Source organism: Lepidochelys olivacea (genome assembly GCF_965140295.1).
Source record: "Lepidochelys olivacea isolate rLepOli2 genome assembly, chromosome: 18".
Classification (NCBI taxonomy): Eukaryota; Metazoa; Chordata; order Testudines; family Cheloniidae; genus Lepidochelys; species Lepidochelys olivacea.
The window spans coordinates 18,831,041-18,857,674 of record NC_140428.1 but is presented as its reverse complement, the minus strand read 5'-3'; the positions used below and the strand labels follow the sequence as shown (position 1 = coordinate 18,857,674).

Here is a 26,634-nt window from a genome sequence, read left to right as displayed (position 1 = left end):
TTAAAATTGGTTTTCCCCTTTGGAAAAAGCGTTTTAATTATTTTTAAAAGATTTCTGTACAAAAAACTGCAGCAGTGATTGATATTTGCCCTTCCACAGCTTGACAGAGACTTTGTTCATTGGCAGTTCCCACAGGATCTCTTACAAACACTATCTTTTTGGCCAGCTGTGCCTGGAGCCCCTGCAAAAACAGTTACAGAAAGAATTTAAAATAGCTTTGGTTCGAAGTTCACTCACGATTTAAAGCCTATGAAATGTGTGCAAGGCTGTATTGAGAGGTGGTGAAACAACCTCTCGCGCTATCCCCACCTCAACAGAGAATCAAAGTAATGTTGCTCTTCTGCAGCTACAGGGGATTTATGGGCCACAATGCTGCCCCCCTCTCCCAGAAGAGTTATGCCTGGGAACGGCAAACTAAGTATCTTGGGAATTAGCCTCTACGGAATTCTCACATGAGCCGACACCATTGCTTTCCTTTCTAACTTGCTGGTTAGACGTGTGCTCCCTCCACACAGCCTGACCTTTGGTCCAGGGCTGCATCTCCTATAAGGCTAGCACCACTGTGAGCTCAGGATTTCAGACCCTCTGCTATGGTTGTCTTTATTCACATTAATCTTGGACTAGATTTCTCTGAGGCTGATGTCAATGGACACCTGTAGGTGTTGTGCAGCTCTCATGCTAAGCGTGTCCAGATACTGCTGTGTGGACTAGTATAATAATGGCTTTGCCTATGACTCCAGGGGACTTGAGTGGGGAACACTCCATCACTTTGCAGAGAACCGTTCAACTACATACCGATCACTTTTCCCAGCCAGGTAGGACATGCTTTTATTTCCAGCTGGGTGTTGAAGTTTGTTGGCTCCAGAGAATTTCTATATGAAAGGAAAAATGACCCAACAAAATATATTTCACGTGATACTTCTACTTGTCTCCAACCCTGTCTTGTCTACCATACCTTCAAGGAACACTTTTTGCTCATTTAAGTTGTGAGTTTTGGAGTACAACATATTCTCTCATTCACCTGAAATGAGCATTCCTGACTAGGAGCTTCTGCTTGACATTTCTGTCTACAGATTCCATTGAGATTAAATTTCTACAATTTGAGAGGTTAGTAGAGAGGGATCCTGAACAGGACCTATCCCCTTTTCTTCTCTGATTCATCCCCACCACTGTGCTTCACTTTATTCTGCATCTCATCTCTCTCTCTCTCTCTGTAGAACAAGTCTGGACTGGCATTGAAGTAGCTGCACAGGAAGCTGCATTTCCCACAGTGTCACATGTAAACTGATTACCTGTTAAACTCTACACATAGTTTTAATGATCTGAAAGAGAAGCTTGTGGGTACCATCTGCACATCAGTCAGAGTGGCAGGAAGAGGATGCACATTGGAAGAGGGCTTGTAACAAGCCTTATGGATTATTGATTGAAAGTCTCATCTCAGCATCAAGTGGCTATTAGGGGAGGTTTGGCATGTCTAGGGCCACCTCGTATCACCTTTATTTCTGTTCCTCATTTCCGAGTGTTCCCTTACCTTGCCTGTGTGGGCCTGCTTGGCTGGATCAAACTGGGATGACTGCTTGGATTTGCCGTTTCCTGAGACAGACACGGAGTGGAGAATAATTGCTATTAGAAAGGTTCTTTTAAATGAACAGTAAATTCACACCAATAGCAAGTGCTCTTTGGCTGTAATGAAATATACAGCGCTGTCTTTCCCTCACTATGAAACAGAGTGTACTGCTGAGGAGAGAATAAGCTTTTAAATGGATCCTCATTACACCTGATTCAAGTCTCTCCTATTTTCTACTGCTGCAGGGTTTAATGAAATACATTACTCTATTGTGCAGGAAAAGGAGCCACTGCCTTTGGTAATTCCAAGAACATTTCAACTGGTTTTCTAATTACATGGATGGATGGTGAGCAATCCACTTCACCAGGCTGATTCCTTTAAATCGTTCCCAATTCTTCCATTAGTACAGGGCAAAGACATTACTGTTTGGACATCACAGAGCTCTACGAACCCACACAGCCTTTCTATGGCTCAGCCAGGCAATAGTCTCCACAGCCTGCAGCCTCGTAGGTGGGGAGTCCAGTTCTTACCAGAGAACACTTTGAAGTTAGACTTGCTGTAATCAAAGGGGGTGAACTGCTTTGGCATTTCCTGCTCCTCTGGCTGCTGGGAGGCTTTTGGCCGTTTCTTCTCTTGTTTTGGTGTCTCTGTTCCTGGTTCACTGGTGATTCTCTCCCTCTTCTTGCTGGCCTGTTCCTGCTGTAAAAGCAACACACCCCAGGAAGGAAATGCAATAACCTCTCTGCCTGGTCACACTGGGCTCAGAAGGCAGCTGCCATGGATATCATAATGGGGGTTGAGGGAAACGTTGTTTCTGTTCTGGGATCCAAGGTCTAAGCTGCCTTGCTCCCATAGCAGAGACTTCTCAGATTAGAAATCTGACAATCACAAGACTAGAGGCCTGAAGCTGTTGTTGCTCTATGTACACATTTCAGGGGGAACCGAGAAAGAGGAAGACAGAGATAAGGCAATGGCAAGTATTCTCCAGGATAGAGGAGAGTTGAAACTGGAGTAGGGCAAGGCCCAGCACAGATTCGTTGAGGTCTGAAACAAGGCCTGTTGCTGTGTACATGGTCAGAAGCACAGGAAAGATTCCATCCATAGATTCAGAGGGCCCGAGAGATGTTAAGTGCCCTGGATTGAGGGCAGAGAGTTTATATTTGTGAAGGCTAAAGGGGTAGCTTTAGAGATACTTGTTTTGTCCTACTCTAAAACCTGTTTTGTCCTTCACACTCAAACATTTTTACATACCACAGCTTGCTGACGGACTGAGACAATATTTTCTGCTGTTGCTTTGCACTCCTTCTGCACCTGTTCACGAGCGGCTGTGAAAAGAACAAAACAGCGCATGAGATTCACCCAAGAGACATGCAAAATCGCTCTCAAGAAAGAATGAGGAGCTTGCTTTGCAATGGCAATCCTCTTACCCCAGATGCCACATATAGACAATCTTCATGATGTGAACCTCATTCATCAGAAAACTCTTGACCTAAAAAGGGGTCATGATAGGACAGGACCATACCATATCTAGATTATGGGGAAGCCATCTGGCCAATTCCTCAGTAGTCTGTTGGGTGGTGGGGAATGGTTTATTTCAACTCTCACTCCACCCTAGCTCTCTCTAGCCACCTCTTCCTGAAACACTCCCACCTGCTGAATAATTGAGGTCATCAATCAGCAAACTAAGGCATCCTGCAGGGTTGACTCCCTAGAAAAGGTTTTGGGTAACCCCAAGACGACTGACTAATCACTGTTCTGACAAAGTCTTATTCCTCAGGTAGAGAAGGTGCTTAACAAAAATGTGAAGAGTTAAGGGTTTTTTGGTAATAGCTGTGCAGATTAACGTGCCAGCCTTTAAAAACTGGATACCTGCATTCTTTGTGGCAGGGGTTACAGAGGAAGTGAATTTAGAGAATTCAGCCTGGAATACATTCAGTTAAGCACTATTTGCAGTCTCTGGTCAGTGAATGGCTAATACACAAACAAAAGGGATACTGCATGTTAGCACAGAAACACACTGGGAGAGCTCTGCGTGTGGAAGTTTCAAAGCACTAGTCTACAGTGGGCCTTGTTCTACTGACTATATCAGTCCCTCAGTTTCAAACAGCAGTATGTTTTAGCCCATTACAAATATACAAGGATCAGACAGAGGAAAGTGGTGGCCTGCCATGCTGAAAGGAGACTTTCTAGTTAAAACCTATGGGTTATGATGATGGTAGTTTTAATGGAAGTACTCTGAACTACCAAGCAATCAGATCTGCACCTGACTTCCAGTCCTGATCTTTTGCTCCCTGTAAAGGTAAGGAGTCCTATGGGTGTACTGCTGGTAAGGAAGGAAGAGAGAGGAAGACCTCATGTCATTCACTGCAAACCACTCAAATCAGCTAAAATTTGTTTGACTGGCTCTGAAAGGACTCTTGCTCAGAGTGTCTTGGTTGAAAAGGCTGTAGTTAAGATGCAGGGCCTGGATAGTGGTGTTACAGGGAAAGGGACAATCAGGGGTTTGGAAGATCCACCTTCCTCCCCCAGCCCTCTCCTCAGTCTCAGTCCAAAAAAAGTGGGTGTTACCTCTCTGCTGTACTGCTTTCTTTTTGGCTTCTTCTTTTGCCTCCTTCTGCAGTTGTGCCTGACTCACCAACTTCCACCGATTGCTGATCTACATCAAAAGAAAATTAGTCAGGATCACTCACTGTGAAGTCAGACAGAATGGGGGAGGAGTTTACAGACCTGCACCAGCATTCATTTTGGACTACAGAACACCAAATTTGACTACACTGGAGATGACTTTTTTTATTTTGTAGAGAGTCTTGAGCCACATGAATTAGCACCAAAGGATCCAGGCCAGGTATGGTGTCTCCTTTTAATTCAATGTTTTGCAATGTGGGAGATATGAGTGGGCATTTCCCTTGTTCTTTGGAGAAGAGGAATGCTATAGAAGTCTGAAAATGTCTCCCCTTTTCTGAGATGAAAGGGAAGCAAAACGGAAAAAAATAAATCCAAGTAATCTCATGCCCCTCAGAAACTTCCAAAAGAAACCCGGAATTCATTTGTTGTCACCTGGTTCTTTCACAAGGAGCTGAGCAGTTTTCAGAAAATTTGGCCAGTAGACACTCACTTCATAAATTTTTGATGATGGGTCAAACTTTGCTGATTGTGAGATGTGGGCAGGGTTCTGTTCTGAAGGCAGATACTAGAAAAAGGAAAAGAAAAATGTCTTTAAAATACAGCATGCTACAGGGTGCAGACAGCATAAATTACAGTGGAAGTCACAGACAGCTGAGATGCACACTTAGTAGGTGCTAACTGAAAAAAAGGTCAAATTTAACATCAATCCTACGGAAAGTTAATGGTTCAAAAGAACGTCAGCTTACCCCGTCCAAAATTACAAAACTTGAGGCCAATAGAAATATTTCTATTAAAAGTAAATCCAATGGGAACACTTTTTGATAACATTATCCTCCAGTTTGCAAGTCCAAACACACTGATAAAATACATTTTAAGACATGGCAAACCAGAAATGAAAGATTCAAAACCAAGAGCGAACCAACTAGTTTATTTTCATCTTCAAGCTGAGAGATGTAAAATACAGTCAAAGATGAAAAACTAGATTTAAAAAATGGTTTTAATTGAAGGTATCTAACAAAAGTTAAGTTTTAAAAAACATGATTTTTTTAACCTGTTGAAGTGCCTCCCTAACATCCATTTCTGTACAAGTTTCAAAACCAAATCCCATGATTTTCCTTGCAAAATACATCTAGCATATAACCCTGTGATTCCAATAAATGAGCAGTAGCTGTCATGCTAGGCTCTACTAACCCTGCCTTGTGAAAATTCCTGCTCTTATGGGACCTACTACATTGCTCAGTTTACCAGCTGCCATTACAAAATATATACAGTGCCCTTTACCATTCTGAACGGATTTTCAAAGGACTCCATTATGCGTTGAGCCTTCTGCTGTGCTACTGTTAAGTTCTTCTCATTCCCTTCATCCACATCAGGCTCCTTAAGGAATGCAGAAAAACCATTAGCATATAAAATACATAAGTTACATACAGACTGTATATAGAGAATAGCTCCAGCATTGTTTGGAACACATGATGTGTGACCTGAGGCTTTTAAGGGCTAGTAGGGTTAGTAAAAGCCAAAAGACATTTACGACATCCCCTAGTGCTAAAGCTGATACATCATCAACTAGGCTTTGCTTACTTGTGTGTGTGTGGGGAGGGGGGGGGGAGGGGGAGGAGGAGAGAGATGGAGGGAAGTGAGATAGGGAACTGAGGCAGTGCTGAATTTTACTTCTCTACTTGACAAGCCCAGAAAGTTCTGTTCTGTAACAGTACCCATTTCACACCTGCTGCTTGTTTTAGTAGTAGGTGAATTTTCAGTTGTATTTCTGGGCTCCTCGGCTTATCACCATATCATTTCCTAATTCACCTAAAGGCCCAGTAAGGGCAGTGACTCTGGAACTGTAAGAAGAGCTAATCCACTTGCCAGCTTCCTACTTGCTGAACACCTGACAGGGAGCACAGCAGTATCTCCATGAATATCCTATTCCTCTGCAGCTACCCTAAGGCCAACCCCTTCATATTACTGGAGCTTACACTGAATATACTGATGGTTGCAGTAGCAACAAGACATGTGGAATTAGGTAATACCCTTGTGCTGTCCATCTCCCCATCGCTGTCCGAAAAGAGGCTCCCACATTCCAGAACTGGTGCCGGTTCTGCAGAGAAAGGAAAAAGTTTCTGGTTTTGAACACTCCATTCCTACTGGATTTGTGTTCTGCTGTGATCTCCCTGGCTCCACAAATGAGCTTCCACTGAAGGCGATATGCTTATTTTAAGGTGTCAAAGAAAAAAAAAAAAAACTACTTGAATTTTTTCCATATTAGCAGAAGTCAGAGGCTGGCTCCCATCCTTCCCAAATTACCTAAGGCTGAGAGGTTCTGAATATCATCCAGAGGAACACGAGAATTGTCATGAGGTCCAAACAAATGATTCTCCAGCCTCTGCAAACAAATTCAAATTACATATGTGATCAATACAGAACCTTGCTCCGAGATGTTTTAGGGGAATTTACAGAGTGGAAAATGACATGCTAATCACAATTAAAATGTATGGGTGATATTCTAAGGCTAAGTATTTCTAATATAGCTCATCTGCAATTGCACAGTGAATCTGACTCCAAAGGGATGGCTGTGCAAATGGCTACTGGCTAGCAAGAATGCTTTACTTCGTAGACACAAGGTAGATAACTGGGACAGCTGTAGTAATTCATCTGAAATGTTCCTTCTTAAAAATCAGTCAATACAGATTATAACAAACATACACAAAACTTTGTCCAGCAACTGTAGTGGTTACTGATGGAAGACTTATTTACTATAGTCTTGTTTGGAGCTTTTAAAATATTGACTCATGACTGGTACTTTTACAAGCATTATAGCACAAGGATAAAACTGGGTTAACACAGGGACATGTTTGTCAAATGGAAAAAGAACTAGTTAGTGGACTAGTTAGAATAAAATTACAGTCTTCATGCTTCAAGATATGGACCTCTGCTATGGCAGTTTCTACGAGTTTAGGGTTTAACACATTAGCATGCCAAGCAGATACAGATAGTACCTCTGGGTTGGGCAGAGACCCTTTCTTCTTCACCGTGGTTGCAGTTTCAGACTAAGAGGAGAAAAAATAAATAAGAGAATTACTAATGGTTAACTTTGAAGCATCTAGCTAAGCAGACACAAGCTTCCTCTTATCAATATTTTCAATGCAGCTAGCAGAAGAACAGTTCTACATTTCCCTCCCAGGGGTGTGTGTCTGTGTGAGGATAGGTAAAATTACGAAGCTGTTCACATAGCAGGGCTGTGTTTGTGCTCACGAATGGCTTAATTTCACTGTAGGAGAATGCACTCCACTGTAGTAACAGCAGAAGTGTGCTGACCTATATTAAACCTCATTCCAAGCCTCTAGGTTGCGTGTATGTTTCTGCTTTGCCAGTTGTGTGGGATTTGTCACTGGTGATTTCTTATGTGCATCCAACAAGCTCTTATTCCCTTTGTAGGTAAATGTGATGTGTGTATAAAGGCAGAATAGGGTTATACCCAGAAACCTCGAAGTTGATTGCTTTGCTCAATAGTGAATATTTCTACCTGGTTACTCCTCAAGTTCCCTTAAGGGCCCGAACTGCTTTGAAGTCTGCAGTGAGATTTCATTACGGGGGTAGGAAGAAATGCCTACAGGCAGTGCTTCTGTCTGTATTATAGCATACTGTGCAGTACTCAGGCTTCAAAGTGAGGTTACTGTCTCACACACAAACGGCAACCCCGGCAGCAGTCTTGTACTATAGCCTTGCATGTAGACTATTTCTAGATTTTAATACTTATGAGATCAACAGGAACCTCTGGAGGACAAGGTGCAAGAGATATTCCACAATAAGTCCACATCTTTTGGGTTTTGTTATGTGTTGGTAGAAGATCTTTGTACCTTGAGCAGAGGCATCTCTCGGGCCTGTTGGATGAGGAGATGCATTTCGTTGATCTGTTGGCGGACTAGTGGTGGGATCGGGTTGCAACAAGCAATGATGCCCTGGGGTTCTCTAAAGACATAACGAAAAAAACCAGTTTGCTGTATTCTCAGCTGATAAATCAAACATCCACATGCAAAGAAGAGTCAACCACATGTAATCAGAGGCCCTCGCTTCACTGAATAAGGCAAATCAGATTAGCCATCACTGTTTATCCAGTACAACTACAAATGTGTCCGTACTACGTTTGGGCACATAAGGAAAGCCCATTAGCTCAGCACCCCCGTGTTCTTTCTGCATCCAGCTTTAATTTCTCTCCTTATCCAATATATATTTTTCTTATAGCAGGAGTATAAAGGGTTTTGAAATCACAGATGCAGTTTTATGTGGGATGGAAAATACCAAGTCCTCCAAAAAAATCTTGTTTACAGGAGAATGTTGTGGGTGACATGAGAGTGGTCTGGCACCTATACATTTTCCTTTGAAAACTAAATCAATACCTAGGTGTTAGTGAAATTAATTTCCTCCTAGCGTACTGGTGGAGAGCTCAAAAAGAAGGGAGATGCAATGACTGGCAGCAGTGAGCCCAAGTTTTGCATTAGTAGGCTGTGTATTCCTGACATAAAGACACATGTATAAAGATATCTGGCTTATGCTAGAAGAGCTTAGCATCTTAATTCTTCTGTGCACTGAATTTCTCTGCTCTGAAGAACTAAAGGTAAAAGCAATGCTAATTACTGGGAGCAACAAGCTAACTGCAGCAGTAAGTAAAACAAACACACACGTAAGAGGATAGCCCATCTGGCTGATGGACCTGGGATCAACTTGGAGGACAAGGAAATGACATTCAGAGTTGTACAAAAACAGACAAAAAACAGAAGGCACGAATACATACTTGGGCAGCTCCTCTGCTATCTTCAGTAGCATATGATTTGGTAGCACGTACCTGCAACATAAAGAGCAGGAGCACTGATATCATGGTAATTGTGTTAATGTTAATCAAACCTGTTTAAAGAGAAATTTCATGGGGGGATGACGACCCCATGTATCATTCTGCACCGAACCCAAGTTTTTAAGCATTGGGGTCAGTTAAGGAGAAATAAATCAGGACTGATCTAGAAAACCATCGAGGCAACCCCCCCACCAATGTGATTTCTGATCTGAGATGTAGGGGGTCAGAGGAACAGATGGGAGGAAGTGGTGCCACTGAAGTACTGCGCCTTTCACTGGACAGTGTCTTAGATACACAGGAAGCACCCAAATCAACCCCTCTCAGCAGACCCAGTGTTTCTTTCAACGAGCTGTACCGCTCTGCAGAGATCCATTCAACGAGCTGTATTGCTCCACAGAGATCCATTTCAAACTGTGTCTAATGAACAACTTCCTACCCTGTACTCTCATCCTCTTGGCGTGCCATCTTGTCCCTCCAGGCAAATAGCAATTTAAAAGCTGTTAGCTGCTGTGTGTTGAGATGCTTTTTCTGCCTCCTGTAGAGCTCAAGGTAGGAGTCCTCTGAGAAGACGGGTTTGATGTATTTCTGAACAGGAAGAATTAGAGAGATTGGGGATCGATATCAAACAGAGTCATGTACCGATTCCCTTGGGCACTTCCCAGGCTGTGTTCTCTCTGGCACAGAGAATTAAGCACACAAGAGAGGACTGGATGGTTTGCAACAGCGGCTCAGGAATTCAGGACTGAGGAACCCCTTGAGGGTTTTACCTTAAGCATGTGGGGCTGACAACTGTTTCTGTTTTAGTTCCAGCCACACTCATTTTTTCATTTTAATTTGAATACACGAGGCAAGAAAGTTTCCAAGTCCAAGAGCAGCCACAGACATACCAGATCTTTAAGTCATGGTAGATTAGAAAACCACCCACCTCTTGGTCTCACTATGACAAATATACACTGCCAAGTGAAAACTAAAGTTACAGTGTGCTCCAATATCTCAGGCTTTTATTAGGGATATCCAAAGAAATGTGAGTAAATATCGACTCACTTGAAAAGTTTCAGCCTTAACACCTGCAGGTTCATGTGGACCAGCAGCACCGGTTTTGAAGACAACCAAAAGGTCTAGGATATCTAGAGCAGGGGTTCTCAACCTCTCTTTCTGAGACACCTCACCTCCCCTCCCCCCCAATATGGCCCACTTGTCCAGATAAACTCCATGGCCCACTTGTCCACGATAACTGGTTTTCTGCACAAAAAAGCCAGGGCTGGCATTAGGGGGTAGCAAGCAGGGCAATTGCCTGGGCCCCCCGGGAAGCTACTTTGCTCAGGCTTTGGCTTCAGCCCCAGCCCCGGATGTTGGTTCTCAGGGTCCCAGGCTTCAGCCCCATGCTTCGGCTTTCTGCCCTGGACCCTAGCAAGTCTAACACTGGCCTTGATTGGCGGACCCCCTGAAACCTGCGTGTGGCCCCCCAGGGGGCCCTGGAGCCCTGGTTGAGAACCACTGATCTAGAGGTCCCTTAGCTAGTGGAAAAGCCCACACTAGGTGGGAATGGGGAGAGAGTAAGCCTATTTCCAGATATACATACTGAAAATTAGGGATTCTGCCAGAAGGTAGGGAATGGGCCAGGCACACCTTTGGGTGCTTCCAATCCTAGACAGTCTGTATTCTGACTCAGATAATTGGTCCCCAGGTGAAGATTTACCTTCAGGCAGATGTCCCTGCTGCGCTGCCAGACCACCTGCAGCTGAGTGGGCTGCCCGTTTCCTCTTTCCCACAGTGCCTCTCTCACTTTATCATAAATGTAGAGCAGGTAGTGAGTGTCGTCTCGGGCATACTGGATCATTTCCTCTGGCAAAGGGCTGGAAGCAGAGAACTATCACTGTTGCACAAATGCGTTTTAGTAGCCCATCCATCATCCTTGCAGTGCCCTCTGCCACAGCACGTAAAGATAAGCTACATCTAGGTCCACCCCCAAGAACAAATCCAGGATTCCTCTCACCAGAATCTCATTTGTGGGCACCATTACGATGATTTTCTCCATCTGACCTCGTCTATATCTGGGAGACCAGGATCCCCCGGGGAGCCACTCAATCAGATGGCAGGGGGTACCTAGTATAGTAATGTGGCTACCACTGTGTGCCTGCACAGCCTACGTACCACACCTGGGCTCTTCGTGGGCCAGGGAGATGGCGCTGCAGAGATCGCTCTCAAACTCAGTCCCTGTACTCATTTACACAGCATTTTTGTCTGGGAGTTAGAATTTTTTAGTGGTGCATCTGTTACAACAGAACTACACCTTTACAATGCTAGGCTGAGCAATGCAGAGAAGGTGGCAGCTTTTGTCGTAACACTACTCTGTAGTTATGCTCTGTTCCTATTGTGTTAAGTCAGCTTCCAAATGTCTTTTGTGTCACTGATTTTAAAAAAACAGATATATTACAGCATTTGGAGAGAGCTTAGTGCTCAACAAAGTAAGGGGCTGAAACAGACAGCCAAGCACAGCGTACCCGTAGGCAGGTGCTGTGCATACTAATTCCACAAATCTGCTAATGCATTTCAGCTCTGTTTTGAAGCCCGTCCCTTTTATTCCAGTTCACCACCACCACCACCGTATTAACCAAAAATCCCAGTGAGCTATGTGGTTGCGGGTAGGTTGAGAAGTGAAACGGTCCCCCATTAACATGCAAACAAGTCCCAAATTTGATTCTTAACTCTAACGCCAAAATGTCAGGATAAAACTTTTACCGAATCCTCCAGTCAGCCAGCTGATACTGCTTGTCAGTTTCCACATGGCAATAGAGTTTTAGCAAGTGGTCCAGGGAGTGCCTGCCAAGGTTGAGGAGACGGGCAGCCTGGTGAGTATCAAACATGTTCACTAAGTACAGACCAAAATCTTTCTGTAGCCACTCCACATCTGAGTCGGCACCATGAAGGACCTGCAAGGCAACACAATCAAATGCATCAGAAACAAGAATGTGAGATGGTAGAATAGCACTTGGGACGAGAGGATAACCAATTCCTTTTAGGGACCTGAAGCGTTGAAGAACCAGAATTAGAAAGTTATGTTTCTAAACCAAGACCTCTTTCCTGGCCTTTCTCCTTTTGCTGCTAGTGGCATAACAGCAAGTACTTGGTTTCACCCAGACCATGTTTCCACACTCAGCCCTCTCAAAAGACAACTGGTAGACTACTGAAAATTTATTTCTCCCCTCTCCCAAAATATATTGTAAAACTCAAGAGCTTTGGAGCTGAGAAGATGCCAGCTAACTGTTCAGTCACATTGTTTATAGTGCTCCCCATCCATTCCCTCCTGTGTTTACACATTTTTATCTAGTGGGCAAGGTCTTTGGGACAGGGACCTTGTCTTCATACTTGTCAGTAAAGCACTTACAATCAACTACAATCAAAATGGTACCTGGTCTGTGTTCAGCACAGTCTGATGGATACAGTCCTGCCTAATACCTCCTGATGGGTGGTCAGATTCATTTTTGGGCCATTGCCAACTAAGCAGTGCTCACTCTCACAACAGTGACTTAGATGTTACTAGCATCTTATCATGGCCTGAGGTCATACAGGCTGATTCAGTGCTCACTGAAGTCAAGGGGAATCTTTCCAATGATTTCAATGGGTATTGGATCAGGCCCATACCGTGGCTCTCCCACTTGTCCCAACCCTTCCCCGGAAGCAGGGAGTGGCCAGGGCAGGAGGATAAAGCATGCTTTCAGACAGACAGAGTTAAGCCAAAATTAAGTTCACCAGGTGTAATTCTGAATAGGTTGGAAGCGTCTACTGACCTTTACAATAGCAGGGTCCGTGAAGGCCTCATTCAGAATGTACATGTCACTACGTAGCTCCAGGGTGTCAATAATGAAATCTTCCATCCGGGTGGAAATCTGCATCAGACATGTCAAGCCCAGGAAACTCCTGTAGGAATGGTGCTATCAGACAAAGGACAGAAGTTAACTCAGAGCCCCTGCAGGAGTGGTACTATGAAACACAGAATAACCAAAGGCAGAGGAAAAGATGACAATAAAAGAAGGAAGGGTTCCTCTAGGCAAAAGTTAATGACATGAACAGATTTCAGGCCTTTGCAATCATTGCTGCTGTCTTAATACGTCATCCAAATTAATTTTGAAATTGGTCCTTTCCAGGGATCTCAACATAACCCAGAGGATCATAGGAAAAATTCAAAACAGTCTAAATTCAATATAAATCTTATTACAATAGAATAAAGTTTGAGAAATTAAAATGACAGCCAAAATCCCATACAGGATAATAAAATGTAGCAGCCTTCCCACATCAGACCTGGGACATATTACCTAACTCAACATAAAAAGGATATGGTACACAAAGCAAAAGATGATGAAAACTAGAAGAAGAATACTATAATATGACCTGCTGAGTGCTAACTCAACATACGTAATTTAAAACAAAGAGCAACATACTCACCTCCAAATCCACAGCAAATTCTTTGCATCTTACAAGCTTTTCATTCAGTTCTACCAACTCATCCAAAGTGGAGATAAAATGGCAGGGTGCGTCCTCAACAGGCCTGTACATCTGACAAAGCAAGTTATTAGATACCCCCTTGTGGGGACATAGTGCTCTCCTCCCACAATATCCAAAAATTTCTGAATTAAACACTGCTATCACAGCTGTAACTGCTCCCCCCCCACCCCCAATTGTAACTAGGCTACAAGCAGGGCCTACCACAAACTGATCATCATCTACTTCAACATTTTTTCTAGATTTGATTACTAATTTAATCTGGGCACTAACCTGGAGTTGTGGTTTCTTGAGAGTTTCATCTGGTGGAACAAAGTGTTCCAGTTCATATTGGTAAGGGTGAGCAAACCTGCGCAAATAACAAAAAAGAAATATGCATCATTCCAATCAACTTCACTGAGCCAAAGGAAGTAGTTACCGAGAGATAGCACCGCAATTTGCCTAGTATTGACCAGAAATCTTAGCACAGGGCAGATTTGTTATGCCTCGGTTTAAAAAATTATGAACATATATGGAAGCAGCTACAAGTGATGCAGCATGCATGTGCATAGACACAGAGAAGAACCACATGAGGTGCTGTATGTGACAGGTACATACATAAAGAGACTGCATACAAAATGCATATAAATCTATTGTATTTCCAGCACCCTGTTGCCGATTTAATTTCTTACATGTCTTGTTCAGTCTGCTGAGTTCTCTGTTGATGGAGGAAATCTGCCAGAGCAGCTGGTACATCCAAGTCCTCAGGACGCTCCTTTCGCTCCTGCCTGCTTTTTGCAAGTGCTGAATGACCAAGATGGAAAAATTAGACAAAGCTGTACAAATAATGTGTATTCCTAACTCAAGTTTCTCTCCCCAATGCCTAACCTAAAACCCATTAAGTACTATAAAATCCTGAATGCTCCTGGCCTGCTGCTTTTAAATACAAGATTTCTATCTGTGCCTCATTTTATGACTCAGTAGGAGGTATAACAAGGACAAATGTCACCCCGCAAAGATTAAGTAAGATGAGCAATAAATACTTTGCCAGACCTCTGCTGAAGAGGTGGTAATAGAACAAGAAATTTTTAAAATTTAATCACATGGCATGAGCATCCCAAAGATGAATAATTCTGGCTGCCAAACACTGCTCTGCAATGGAAAGGCAACTAGCAGCTCTACCTCCATTATATGTGCTATTAGAAAGTGATGAAATATAATAAAACAAAAGTCAAATCAACTGTTAGTAGCTAGAACTGCAACTGCATTTTAATGGAAAAATGCTGATTCAACTACAACAGAATGACAGATCACAAAGACTTGGGAAGTTATCGGGGGTGGGGGTCTGAGAACTACTGAAGCTTTTGGTTGCCTTGTGTCAACTATTTGGCTAAGGAAGCCAAAGAAAAGAAGCTCACATCTAATCTTTTTTTCACTATACTAATAAAAAATCCCATTATTTCTTCTAAGCTCAACTGCATTTATGCAGGACCTGGTACTTCTTGACATCAGTAAGAGCCTGATCCCTGATTTTAGCGGGAGCAGGATTAGCTGCAAAATACAGTCTGTGTTACAGATTGTTACATGTGCATCCACAGCAAGACATTTTATATAGACTTGACTGTAATAAGATCATCATCATCATAATGGCATGCCTACTACTTCCAAAGGGTTTTAGTCTCCTCCTGAGGTACACATTTTTAAGATTCAATGATTTCTTTTGGCTTGTGAGGGATGGTTTCTGTTTGAATTCCATTATAAAAATAATAAGTAGGGCTGTCGATTAATTGCATTTAACTCATGCGATTAACTCAAAAAAATTAATCCCGATGAATCGCAGTTTTAATCGCACTGTTAAACAATAGAATACCAATTGAAATGTATTAAATATTTTAGATGTTTTTCTACATTTTCATATATATTGTATTTGGTGTTGTAATTTAAACCAAAGTGTATATTATTATTATAATTTTTACTGTGAAAATATTTGTAAACAAAAGAAATAGTATTTTTCAATTCACCACATACAAGTACTGTAGTACAATCTCTTTGTTGTGAAAAGTTTCAGAGTAACAGCTGTGTTAGTCTGTCTTTGCAAAAAGAAAAGGAGTACTTGTGGCACCTTAGAGACTAACCAATTTATTTGAGCATGAGCTTTCGTGAGCTACAGCTCATTTCATCGGATGCATACCGTGGAAACTGCTTTCTCACCCCCCCCGGAAACACACACATATAAACTCACTCTCCTGCTGGCAATAGCTCATCCAAACTGACCACTCTCCAAGTTTAAATCCAAGTTTAACCAGAACGTCTGGGGGAGGGTAGGAAAAAGCAAGGGGAAATAGGCTACCTTGCATAATGACTTAGCCACTCCCAGTCTCTATTTAAGCCTATATTAATAGTATCCAATTTGTAAATGAATTCCAATTCAGCAGTTTCTCGCTGGAGTCTGGATTTGAAGTTTTTTTATTGTAAGATAGTGACCTTCATGTCGGTGATTGCGTGACCAGAGAGATTGAAGTGTTCTCCAACTGGTTTATGAATGTTATAATTCTTGACATCTGATTTGTGTCCATTTATTCTTTTACGTAGAGACTGTCCAGTTTGACCAATGTAAATGGCAGAGGGGCATTGCTGGCACATATCACATTGGTGGATGTGCAGGTGAACGAGCCTCTGATAGTGTGGCTGATGTTATTAGGCCCTGTGATGGTGTCCCACGGATAGATATGTGGGCACAGTTGGCAACAGGCTTTGTTGCAAGGATTGGTTCCTGGGCTAGTGGTTCTGTTTTGTGGTATGTGGTTGTTGGTGAGTATTTGCTTCAGGTTGGGGGGCTGTCTGTAGGCAAGGACTGGCCTGTCTCCCAAGATTTGTGAGAGTGTTGGGTCATCCTTCAGGATAGGTTGTAGATCCTTAAGAATGCGTTGGAGGGGTTTTAGTTGGGGGCTGAAGGTGACGGCTAGTGGCGTTCTGTTATTTTCTTTGTTAGGCCTGTCCTGTAGTAGGTGACTTCTGGGAACTCTTCTGGCTCTATCAATCTGTTTCTTCACTTCCGCAGGTGGGTATTGTAGTTGTAAGAAAGCTTGATAGAGATCTTGTAGGTGTTTATCTCTGTCCGAGGGGTTGGAGCAAATGCGGTTGTATCACAGAGCTTGGCTGTAGATGATGGATCGCGTGGTGTGGTCAGGGTGAAAGCTGGAGGCATGCAGGTAGGAATAGCGGTCAGTAGGTTTCCAGTATAGGGTGGTGTTTATGTGACCATTGTTTATTAGCACTGTAGTGTCCAGGAAGTGGATCTCTTGTGTGGACTGGACCAGGCTGAGGTTGATGGTGGGATGTAAATTGTTGAAATCATGGTGGAATTCCTCAAGGGCTTCTTTTCCATGGGTCCAGATGATGATGTCATCAATATAGCGCAAGTAGAGTAGGGGCTTTAGGGGACGAGAGCTGAGGAAGCGTTGTTCTAAATCAGCCATAAAAATGTTGGCATACTGTGGGGCCATGCGGGTACCCATAGCAGTGCCGCTGATCTGAAGGTATACATTGTCCCCAAATGTAAAATAGTTATGGGTAAGGACAAAGTCACAAAGTTCAGCCACCAGGTTAGCTGTGGTTAGCTGGTTACCAGGTTAACTGACATTATCGGTCACTATCTTACAACAAAAAAAACTTCAAATCCAGACTCCAGCGAGAAACTGCTGAATTGGAATTAGTTTGCAAATTGGATACTATTAATTTAGGCTTAAATAGAGACTGGGAGTGGCTAAGTCATTATGCAAGGTAGTCTATTTCCCCTTGCTTTTTCCTACCCCCCCCACTCCCCCAGACGTTCTGGTTAAACTTGGAGAGTGGTCAGTTTGGATGAGCTATTGCCAGCAGGAGAGTGAGTTTGTGTGTGTGTGTGTGTGTGTGTGTGTTCCTGGGGGGCGGGGGGTGAGAGCCTGGATCTGTGCTGGAAATGACCCACCTTGATTACCATGCACATTGTAGGGAGAGTGGTCACTTTGGATGAGCTACTACCAGCAGGAGAGTGAGTTTGTGTGTGTATGGGGGTGGGGGGGTGAGAAAACCTGGATTTATGCTGGAAATGGCCCACCTTGATTATCATGCACATTGTAGGGAGAGCGGTCACTTTGGATAAGCTATTACCAGCAGGAGATTGAGTTTGTGTGTGTGGTTTTTGGAGGGGGGTGAGAGAACCTGGATTTGTGCAGGAAATGGCCCACCTTGATTATCATACACATTGTGAAGAGAGTGGTCACTTTGGATGGGCTATTACCAGCAGGAGAGTGAGTTTGTGTGTGCGGGGGCAGAGGGTGAGAAAACCTGGATTTGTGCTGGAAATGGCCCAACTTGATGATCACTTTAGATAAGCTATTACCAGCAGGAGAGTGGGGTGGGAGGGGGTATTGTTTCATGGTCTCTGTGTGTATATAATGTCTACTGCAGTTTCCACGGTATGCATCCGATGAAGTGAGCTGTAGCTCACGAAAGCTCATGCTCAAATAAATTGGTTAGTCTCTAAGGTGCCACAAGTACTCCTTTTCTTTTTGTTGTGAAAGTGCAACTTACAAAGGTAGATTTTTTTGGTACATAACTGCACTCAAAACCAAAACAATGTAACACTTCAATGCCTACAAGTCCACTCAGTTCTACTTCTTGTTCAGCCAGTCGCTAAGACAAATAAGCTTGTTTACATTTACAGGAGATAATGCAGCCCTCTTCTTATTTACATCACCAGAAAGCGAGAACAGGCATTTGCATGGCACTTCTGTAGCCGACACTGCAAGGTATTTATGTGACAGTTATGCTAAAAACATTCGTATACCCCTTCGTGCTTCGGCCACCATTCCAGAGGACATGCTTCCATGCTGATGACACTCATTAAAAAAAAAAGTGTTAGTTAAATTTGTGACAGGGGAGAATTGTATGTCCCCTGCTCTGTTTTACCTGCATTCTGCCATATATTTTGTGTTATAGCAGTCTCCGATGGTGAACCAGCACATGTTCATTTTAAGAACACTTTCACTACAGATTTGACAAAGCGCAAAGAAAGTACCAATGTGAGATTTCTAAAGATAGCTACTGTACTCGACCCAAGGTTTAAGAATCTTAAGTGCCTTTCAAAATCAGAGGGATGAGGTGTGGAGCATGCTTTCAGAAATTTAAAAGAGCAATACATCGATGCAGAAACTACAGAGCCCGAACCACCAAAAAAGAAAATCAACCTTCTGCTGGTGACATCTGACTCAGAGGATGAAAATGAACATGTGTCGGTCCGCACTGCTTTGTACTGTTATTGAGCAGAACCCGTTTGAACAAGAAATAGGACTGAATGCACTTGCAGGCTCTAAAATTTTAGATTGTTTTATTTTTGAATGCAGTTTTTTTTATATATAATTCTACATTTGTATGTTCAACTTTCATGATAAAGAGACTACACTATAATACTTGTATTGGTGAATTGAAAAACAATATTTCTTTTTTTTTTTTTTTTACAGTGCAAATACTTGTAATCAAAAATAAATGTAAAGTGAGCACTGTATACTTTGTATTCTGTTGTAATTGAAATCAATACATTTGAAAATGTAGAAAACATCCAAAAATATGTAAATAAATGGAATTCTATTATTGTTTAGCAGGGCGATTAATCGTAATTTTTTAAATTGCGCGATTAATCGTGATTAATTTTTTAAATCACTTGACAGCCCTAATACCACCACCACCTAGCTCAGATTATTATTATTATATGCTACCCAAAGCAAATGAAGCCCTCTCGCCCTGGCCTTCTTACCTTCAGGCAGTGGTTTCAGAGCGTTGGGTTTGACAAAAAGCTTAGGTACAAAGGGAGTGTTGGAATTGTCAATCTTCTCTCGAAATTTGAGCTGTGGTCGAGTGATATTCTTGGCATGTAGCAATCGGAAGGTTTCAGACTTTGTTCTGTGGGATTCTCCACTCTGTTTAAAAAACACATTTGAATGGATTTTGAGATATACTATTAAGACTTTCCCTATATGCATTTGAATATTAAACTCCAGAAACAGTAACGAAAAACTCCCCTGAAATTAAGAGCACAATATCTAAGGTCCATACAACAGCATCTAAATAAGGTGCCCTGAATTCAGGTTAGAGAGAGATCTGTGTGCATGAAATCTATAGCAGAAACCCAGGGATCCTGAATCTGGAGTAAAGGGAGAAGCAGCACAACCAGAAATCTAAAAGGATTTTGGGTTACTGAACGCCCAACCACCATCACTACAACTCAAGCCTAAGCAAAAAGCTCAAGATAATTAAAATCAGCTGACTGTAGAAGTCTCACCTTACGGTTCCAGCTGGAAACTATGGTCTTTGGGAGCTGCATCCCTGCAGGGAGGATAGGCTGCTGGTTCTTGTTCACTCCTGCTGCTTCATCCAGTAAAATACCCTGAAATTCGGGAAAAGAAGCTTAAGCAAAACTGTATGAAACATCCTGTACTTGGCAGTCTAGCCTGACTGAAAGGAGAGAAATATGCAGCTGCTTCCATGCTCATCAACTCTGAATTTTGTAAAGGGAAAGAGTGGCCAAAGGCTAGGTATGAAATTCTAATGTTAAGGATTAGGAGAAACAATTGCCAAGGAATCAAAGGAGAGTTTCTTCAGAGATATTCATGTGCAGATCATCCTAGTCCTACACTCTCCTCTCACATCTTATCCTCCACTCTGCCCAGTTTTGAGATGGGCCAATACAGAGTTAGTCTTGCGTCTAATTTGCTTGGCACAGCATGATAAGTAACCAAGGCCATAAGAGCATTATGGCACCATCTAGAGGCCCTAACTGAGATCAGGGACATATCATGCTAGGCACAGTACAGGGAAATAGTAAGACAGTCCCTGACCCAAAGAGCTGACAGTCTAAATAGAGAAAGGTTTGGAAGGAAAGCTGAAGCCCAGAGAGGTGGTGAGACTTGAGCAAGGTCACACCACAGGTCAATGGCAGAGCCAGGAACAGAACCTGGAGCTCCAGATTCTCAACTCCAGATCACATGGCCTTTCTTAGGCATGTTTCACACTCACTTTGCACAATCGTAAATGACTGTATGAGGTTCCAGGCAGTAGAGAATAAAGCTATTGGAGGCTACAGCACCAAAGCCCAATGTGCCATTATTGGGGCCCTGGAAGGACTGATTTAAATGACCGGTTTAAGAGACTACTTTTGAATGTGAGTGGTACTAAGATCTCTGCTCTCAGCTGCATGTCAGTTTAATCAGTTGCCAGCCTGTTTTCTTTATGGCTGGGGTAATTATTCCATCTCCCTTGCTCTCCTGGGGTAGTACATGATACATCTGCTCTGGCACCCACACAGGCAGCCTTCTCTTCCTTGTTTGCAATGGAAACGTTTGATCGACTGTCTCTGGTTTTCAGGAACAGTTGGAGCCCTGGTTTCCATTCCTTCTGCTGTGTGACCTAGGGGAAATCATGTCACCTTTCTGTGTCTCTGCTATCCCTTCCACCTGTTGTCTATTCTGTTTAGACTGCAAGCTCTTCAGCCAAGGGACAGCTTATGTGTATGTACAGCACCTAATACAATGGGTCCCTATCTCAGTTGAAGTCTTTAGGTGCTGCTGTCATACAAGTAATCATTCTCGTCTTTACAGGCTCAGTTCCAACCGACTGCTGTGACCTGAAATATAGAAAAGCGACAGACACCTCAGAAAAATGGCCTCCCAATGGGCTGTAAATTTTTTTTTTAAAAAACAAGAGATACCTAAGAAATAGTGCCCATAAGGGAATAAATGTTTAAAATGAAAGAGGTCTGAGAGCGAGGAACAAAGTGTAATTGCTAAATATGTAGCAATTCCTGTAGAAAGAGTGATCCGTTGAATGGTTACAAGCGAAAAAATACAGGGAAAGTTTACTCACCACTCTTTCAAGAATTACATCATTGGAGTCAACCAGCAAATCAAATTTATCTTCCAGCTCTGTTGCTTTGCTGCGATCCTTGATGTGACTGCGACAGCCATGATACTGCATCACCTTGCTCATACTAACAAGAGAATAGTCCAGTTACTCTTTAAATGACATCAAAAGCAGGTATGCTAAAGACTGGACCTATGTATTAAGATCCTTTCTGAGCTCTGGCTACTTTAAGGTTTGCAAAATCAAATACAGACCCTTTAGATACTGTTGTAAGAGCCTTGAACATGAGAAGCTCTGAGAAAGTGCTATTCATTTCCACTGGGTCTATGGAACTTAGATTGTGCCATCTGGTTAGGAAGTCACTTTTCCATCAGACCTCACCTGCTCAGTTCTTCATCTAAATTGTTACAGCTACTTTACAGTGGTAAATTCAATGACTCAATTTTTATCATTACCATTTAAATTTCATGTATCAGAAAAGCAGCTGACACACATTTTTAAAAAACAGCTGAAATATACCAAATAAAAAAATGTTCATATATTGTTTTATTTTGAAATTTGCAAAGAAGAGAATTCTCTGCCCCTCACTCTGTACCCTATCACTAGGTTTTCACCACTGACACAAGGAAGCCAGAATGTCCTTACCAGTGAAGCAGCCTGTCACCTTGCGTTTCACAGTATGCCCGAAATCCAGGAAAACTGCGATAGAAGTCATATTCATCTCCAGGCTGAGGGAGCCCATTAGATGCCTTAGTAGCAGCCACCACAGTGCCAAGTGCATGCTGTTAAAAAGCATCAGATCATTAAAATATAATTCCACAATTTATTTTTCTGACACTGCCAGATGAGCACACAGTAATCCCATTCTTTGCATTACATTACTATTCCTAAACCAAGACACAACTAGGCCTTTTTAAACGAGAGTTTACAACCATTTCATTCTGAGTTAATGAAACTAATACTAAAAAAAAAAGAAAAACCTTAAACTGAAGATGTTTTGGTTTAATGGAAATATTACGGGCACACTAGCTCCAACTTCAGAACTAGGAAATGCTGTCTCTCTAGAGCCATGTCCACACTATAAAATTAAGTCCACTTAACTTACATCCGCATACAGCCACAGCAGTAATTGCATCGTTTATGCGTGTCTACACTTTGCTCCTTGCATCAGTGGTGCGTGTCCTCACCAGGAACACTTGTATGGATTTTACTGTCAGTGTGGGGCATTGTGGGAAGGTTCCTGAAAGCCAGTAACCGTCTATGCAAGTAACGTCATGTCTAGACTGACACTGCGTCGACCTAACTACATTGATTTTTGATTCTATGCCGCTCATGGAGATGGAGTTGTTAAGTTGGCAGGAGCGAAATTTTAAGTGTAGACACTTCCATCGTTAGGTCGAAGCAAGGCAGCTTACATCAACCTAACTCTGTAGTGTAGACCAGGCCTACGAAAAGGTCCCTAGGTGAGGGAATGTGTAGGAATTAAGTTTGTAGAGATGGCAATACTGTGGTTTGTAAATCAGTCCGCAGAATGCTTTGTCATGCTTGAATTAACAGTCCCATATAAACGTCCATCTATATCCCAAAAATCAAGACCTAGCTGCTAAACGCATATTGAAAACTCTTCTTGCAGTAGGGAGAGCATAACAAAGGAGGCTGCTTCTCTTGCACCTACCCTGATGAAAATTTAAGAATAGAGAATCCCACCACTTCAGTTTTCAGAGTAACAGCCATGTTAGTCTGTATTCACAAAAAGAAAAGGAGTACTTGTGGCACCTTAGAGACTAACCAATTTATTTGAGCATAAGCTTTCCTGAGCTACAGCTCACTTCACCGGATGCATACTGTGGAAAGTGTAGAAAAGATGGACTACAAGCCGTCAAGAACACTATCCCTGATAATGTCACGGCTAACCTGGTGGCTGAACTTTGTGACTTTGTCCTTACCCATAACTATTTTACATTTGGGGACAATGTATACCTTCAAATCAGCGGCACTGCTATGGGTACCTGCATGGACCCACAGTATGCCAACATTTTTATGGCCGACTTAGAACAACGCTTCCTCAGCTCTCGTTCCCTAATGCCTCTACTCTACTTGCGCTATATTGATGACATCATCAACTGGACCCATGGAAAAGAAGCCCTTGAGGAATTCCACCATGATTTCAACAATTTCCATCCCACCATCAACCTCAGCCTGGTCCAGTCCACGCAAGAGATCTACTTCCTGGACACTATAGTGCTAATAAACGATGGTCACATAAACACCACCCTATACCGGAAACCTACTTTCCGCTATTCCAACCTACATGCCTCCAGCTTTCACCCTGACCACACCACACGATCCATCGTCTACAGCCAAGCTCTGCGATACAACCGCATTTGCTCCAACCCCTCGGACAGAAACAAACACCTACAAGATCTCTATCAAGCTTTCTTACAACTACAATACCCACCTGCGGAAGTGAAGAAACAGACTGATAGAGCCAGAAGAGTTCCCAGAAGTCACCTACTACAGGACAGGCCTAACAAAGAAAATAACAGAACGCCACTAGCCGTCACCTTCAGCCCCCAACTAAAACCCCTCCAACGCATTCTTAAGGATCTACAACCTATCCTGAAGGATGACCCAACACTCTCACAAATCTTGGGAGACAGGCCAGTCCTTGCCTACAGACAGCCCCCCAACCTGAAGCAAATACTCACCAACAACCACATACCACAAAACAGAACCACTAACCCAGGAACCTACCCTTGCAACAAAGCCCGTTGCCAGCTCTGCCCACATATCTATTCAGGGGACACCATCACAGGGCCTAATAACATCAGCCACACTATCAGAGGCTCGTTTACCTGCACATCCACCAATGTGATATGTGCCAGCAATGCCCCTCTGCCATTTACATTGGTCAAACTGGACAGTCTCTACGTAAAAGAATAAATGGACACAAATCAGATGTCAAGAATTATAACATTCATAAACCAGTCGGAGAACACTTCAATCTCTCTGGTCACGTGATTACAGACATGAAAGTTGCGATATTACAACAAAAAAACTTCAAATCCAGACTCCAGGGAGAGACTGCTGAATTGGAATTCATTTGCAAATTGGATACAATTAACTCAGGCTTGAATAGAGACTGGGAGTGGCTAAGTCATTATGCAAGGTAACCTATTTCCCCTTGTTTTTTCCCACCCCCCAGACGTTCTTGTTAAACCCTGGATTTGTGCTGGAAATGGCCCACCTTGATTATCATACACATTGTAAGGAGAGGGGTCACTTTAGATAAGCTATTACCAACAGGAGAGTGGGTTTGTGTGTGTGTGGGGGAGAAAACCTGAATTTGTGCTGGAAATGGCCCAACTTGATCATCATACACATTGTAAGGAGAGTGATCACTTTAGATAAGCTATTACCAGCAGGAGAGTGGGGTGGGAGGAGGTATCTTTTCATGCTTTGTGTGTATAAAAAGATCTTCTACACTTTCCACAGTATGCAGCTGATGAAGTGAGCTGTAGCTCATGAAAGCTTATGCTCAAATAAATTGGTTAGTCTCTAAGGTGCCACAAGTACTCCTTTTCTTTTCACCACTTCAGTGTTGCCAAATCTGTGGGTTTCCTCTGAATTTTTTCCCTGTTAAGATAACAGATAACTAAATTTAGGGCTGCTTTCGCTACCAGGGCCCATGCATGAGCTAGTACCGGCTGTTTAGCTTCAATTTATCTCACCACCATGATTCTAGTTCTCCAGACTCCACTGCAGGGAATGCCCTAACTCATTTGAGGGGTTATGCTGACAACTTGCCAGGAATAGGAAGACTGCATGAAATTAGGAAAAAAGGAGAATGCCTCCAGTGCCCATGGAGACAACAGGTCCTAGTTTCGGGGGCAGGGAGGGGGGTAGCCATGTTAGTCTGTATCCACAAAAACAACAAGGAGTCCGGTGACACCTTAAAGACTAACAGATTTATTTGGGCATAAGCTTTCGTGGGTAAAAAAGCCACTTCTTCAGATGCATGGAGTGAAAAATTACAGATGCAGGCATTATATAACGACACATGAAGAGAAGGGACTTACCGCACAAGTGGAGAGCCAGTGTTGACAGGGCCAATTTGATCAGGGTGGATGGGGTCCACTCCCAACAATAGATGAGAAGGTGTCAATTCCAGGAGAGGCAAAGCTACTTCTATACCTCTAGTTTCGGGTCCCATAGCCTACACCTCTCCATTTAACAGAGCTGAAAAGACTGACTCACTTCATGCCAACGAGATGCAGCTCGTCCCCCGACTCTCCCGGGGCGAGAGGCGTGAAAGCCTGGGCGCCCTGGCGCTGGGAGGCTGCAGTGGCGAGCTCTGGCGTCTCGTGCTGGGCGGGGGGCAGAGAGGGCGCAGGCCGCATGGGGGGGCAGCATCCCCTCCCCCCAGCTCCAGGCGCTGGAGCAGCTGTGCCGCACCCCCACGCGGTGCCCACGCCGGCTCGCTCAAGCGCCACACATCCCATGGCGACCAGCCCTGGGCAGGAGGAGATAGGCCCAGGGTCACTGCTCCCAGGCCCCGCGGCAACAGGGGCGCGAGGCCCACACTACAACGCCCGGCATGCAACACTCCGCCTTGCTCTCGGCCGCCCAAACGCCACCGCGGCGGGCCCAGAGAATGCTGGGAAATGCAGTCTCGACAGCTTCCCAGCGGAAGCCGAGGCCGCGAGCCGGAACTACAGTCCCCAGCAGGCCCCGCTGAGGGGAGGGGCGGTGCGCCGCAGGGCACGCTGGGAGTCGTAGTCTGCGGCGGCTCCCTCACGTACCTTGACGAAGGAGTCGGCATCCCTGAACCCCGGCAGCACAGTGTCTGAGCAGCCTCCCAGCGGCTCCTCCGTGGCGCCGCTGCCGCCGCTCCCTGTCTCCATTATCTGGCCCGTCTTAACTGCTGCACTGCGACTCCCCCCTCCGCCAGCAGCCGCCATCTTCGACACGCACCCACGTGACGCGACAATAGCGTAGTCTCGCGCGATAACGGAATCGCAGGGAAGGCGGAAGTGCTGCAAGACGCATGCGCACGGGTTGAGAGCCGGCGGGCCCGATAACGTTCTGGGTCTTTCCTTCTTTTTACCTCAGAGAGGCCGAGCGAGCGGAGTGGGGGGCTTTGCGTGTCCGCCTTACGGGCCCGGAGCTTCCCGCACGGCTGCCGGCGGCGTGCTCTGAGGGCGCTCATCCC

At 43.8% G+C, this 26,634-nt stretch overlaps 1 protein-coding gene across 2 annotated transcripts; it reads right to left on the bottom strand.

Annotated features, from left to right (window-relative positions):
* Window positions 1–26,400, bottom strand: EXOSC10 (exosome component 10). Of its 2 annotated transcripts, none has more exons than XM_084651958.1 (25): window positions 26,225–26,400; window positions 22,068–22,204; window positions 21,426–21,549; window positions 19,846–19,950; window positions 19,321–19,483; window positions 14,216–14,327; window positions 13,818–13,893; window positions 13,488–13,598; window positions 12,833–12,976; window positions 11,784–11,974; window positions 10,741–10,897; window positions 9,478–9,626; window positions 8,985–9,035; window positions 8,050–8,161; window positions 7,189–7,239; window positions 6,497–6,575; window positions 6,169–6,290; window positions 5,474–5,569; window positions 4,683–4,757; window positions 4,136–4,223; window positions 2,819–2,892; window positions 2,098–2,266; window positions 1,532–1,593; window positions 796–872; window positions 1–181 (listed from the first exon to the last, which is right to left on the bottom strand). In XM_084651958.1, the coding sequence occupies exons 1-25, from the start codon at window positions 26,381–26,383 to the stop codon at window positions 151–153; spliced, it is 2,715 nt and encodes a 904-aa protein (XP_084508084.1). In that variant the 5' UTR covers window positions 26,384–26,400; the 3' UTR covers window positions 1–150. The 2 variants fall into 2 exon arrangements, with proteins under 2 accessions (XP_084508084.1, XP_084508085.1); XM_084651959.1 differs by lacking the exon at window positions 26,225–26,400 and adding an exon at window positions 25,502–25,984.
* Window positions 26,401–26,634: the final 234 nt, after the last annotated feature.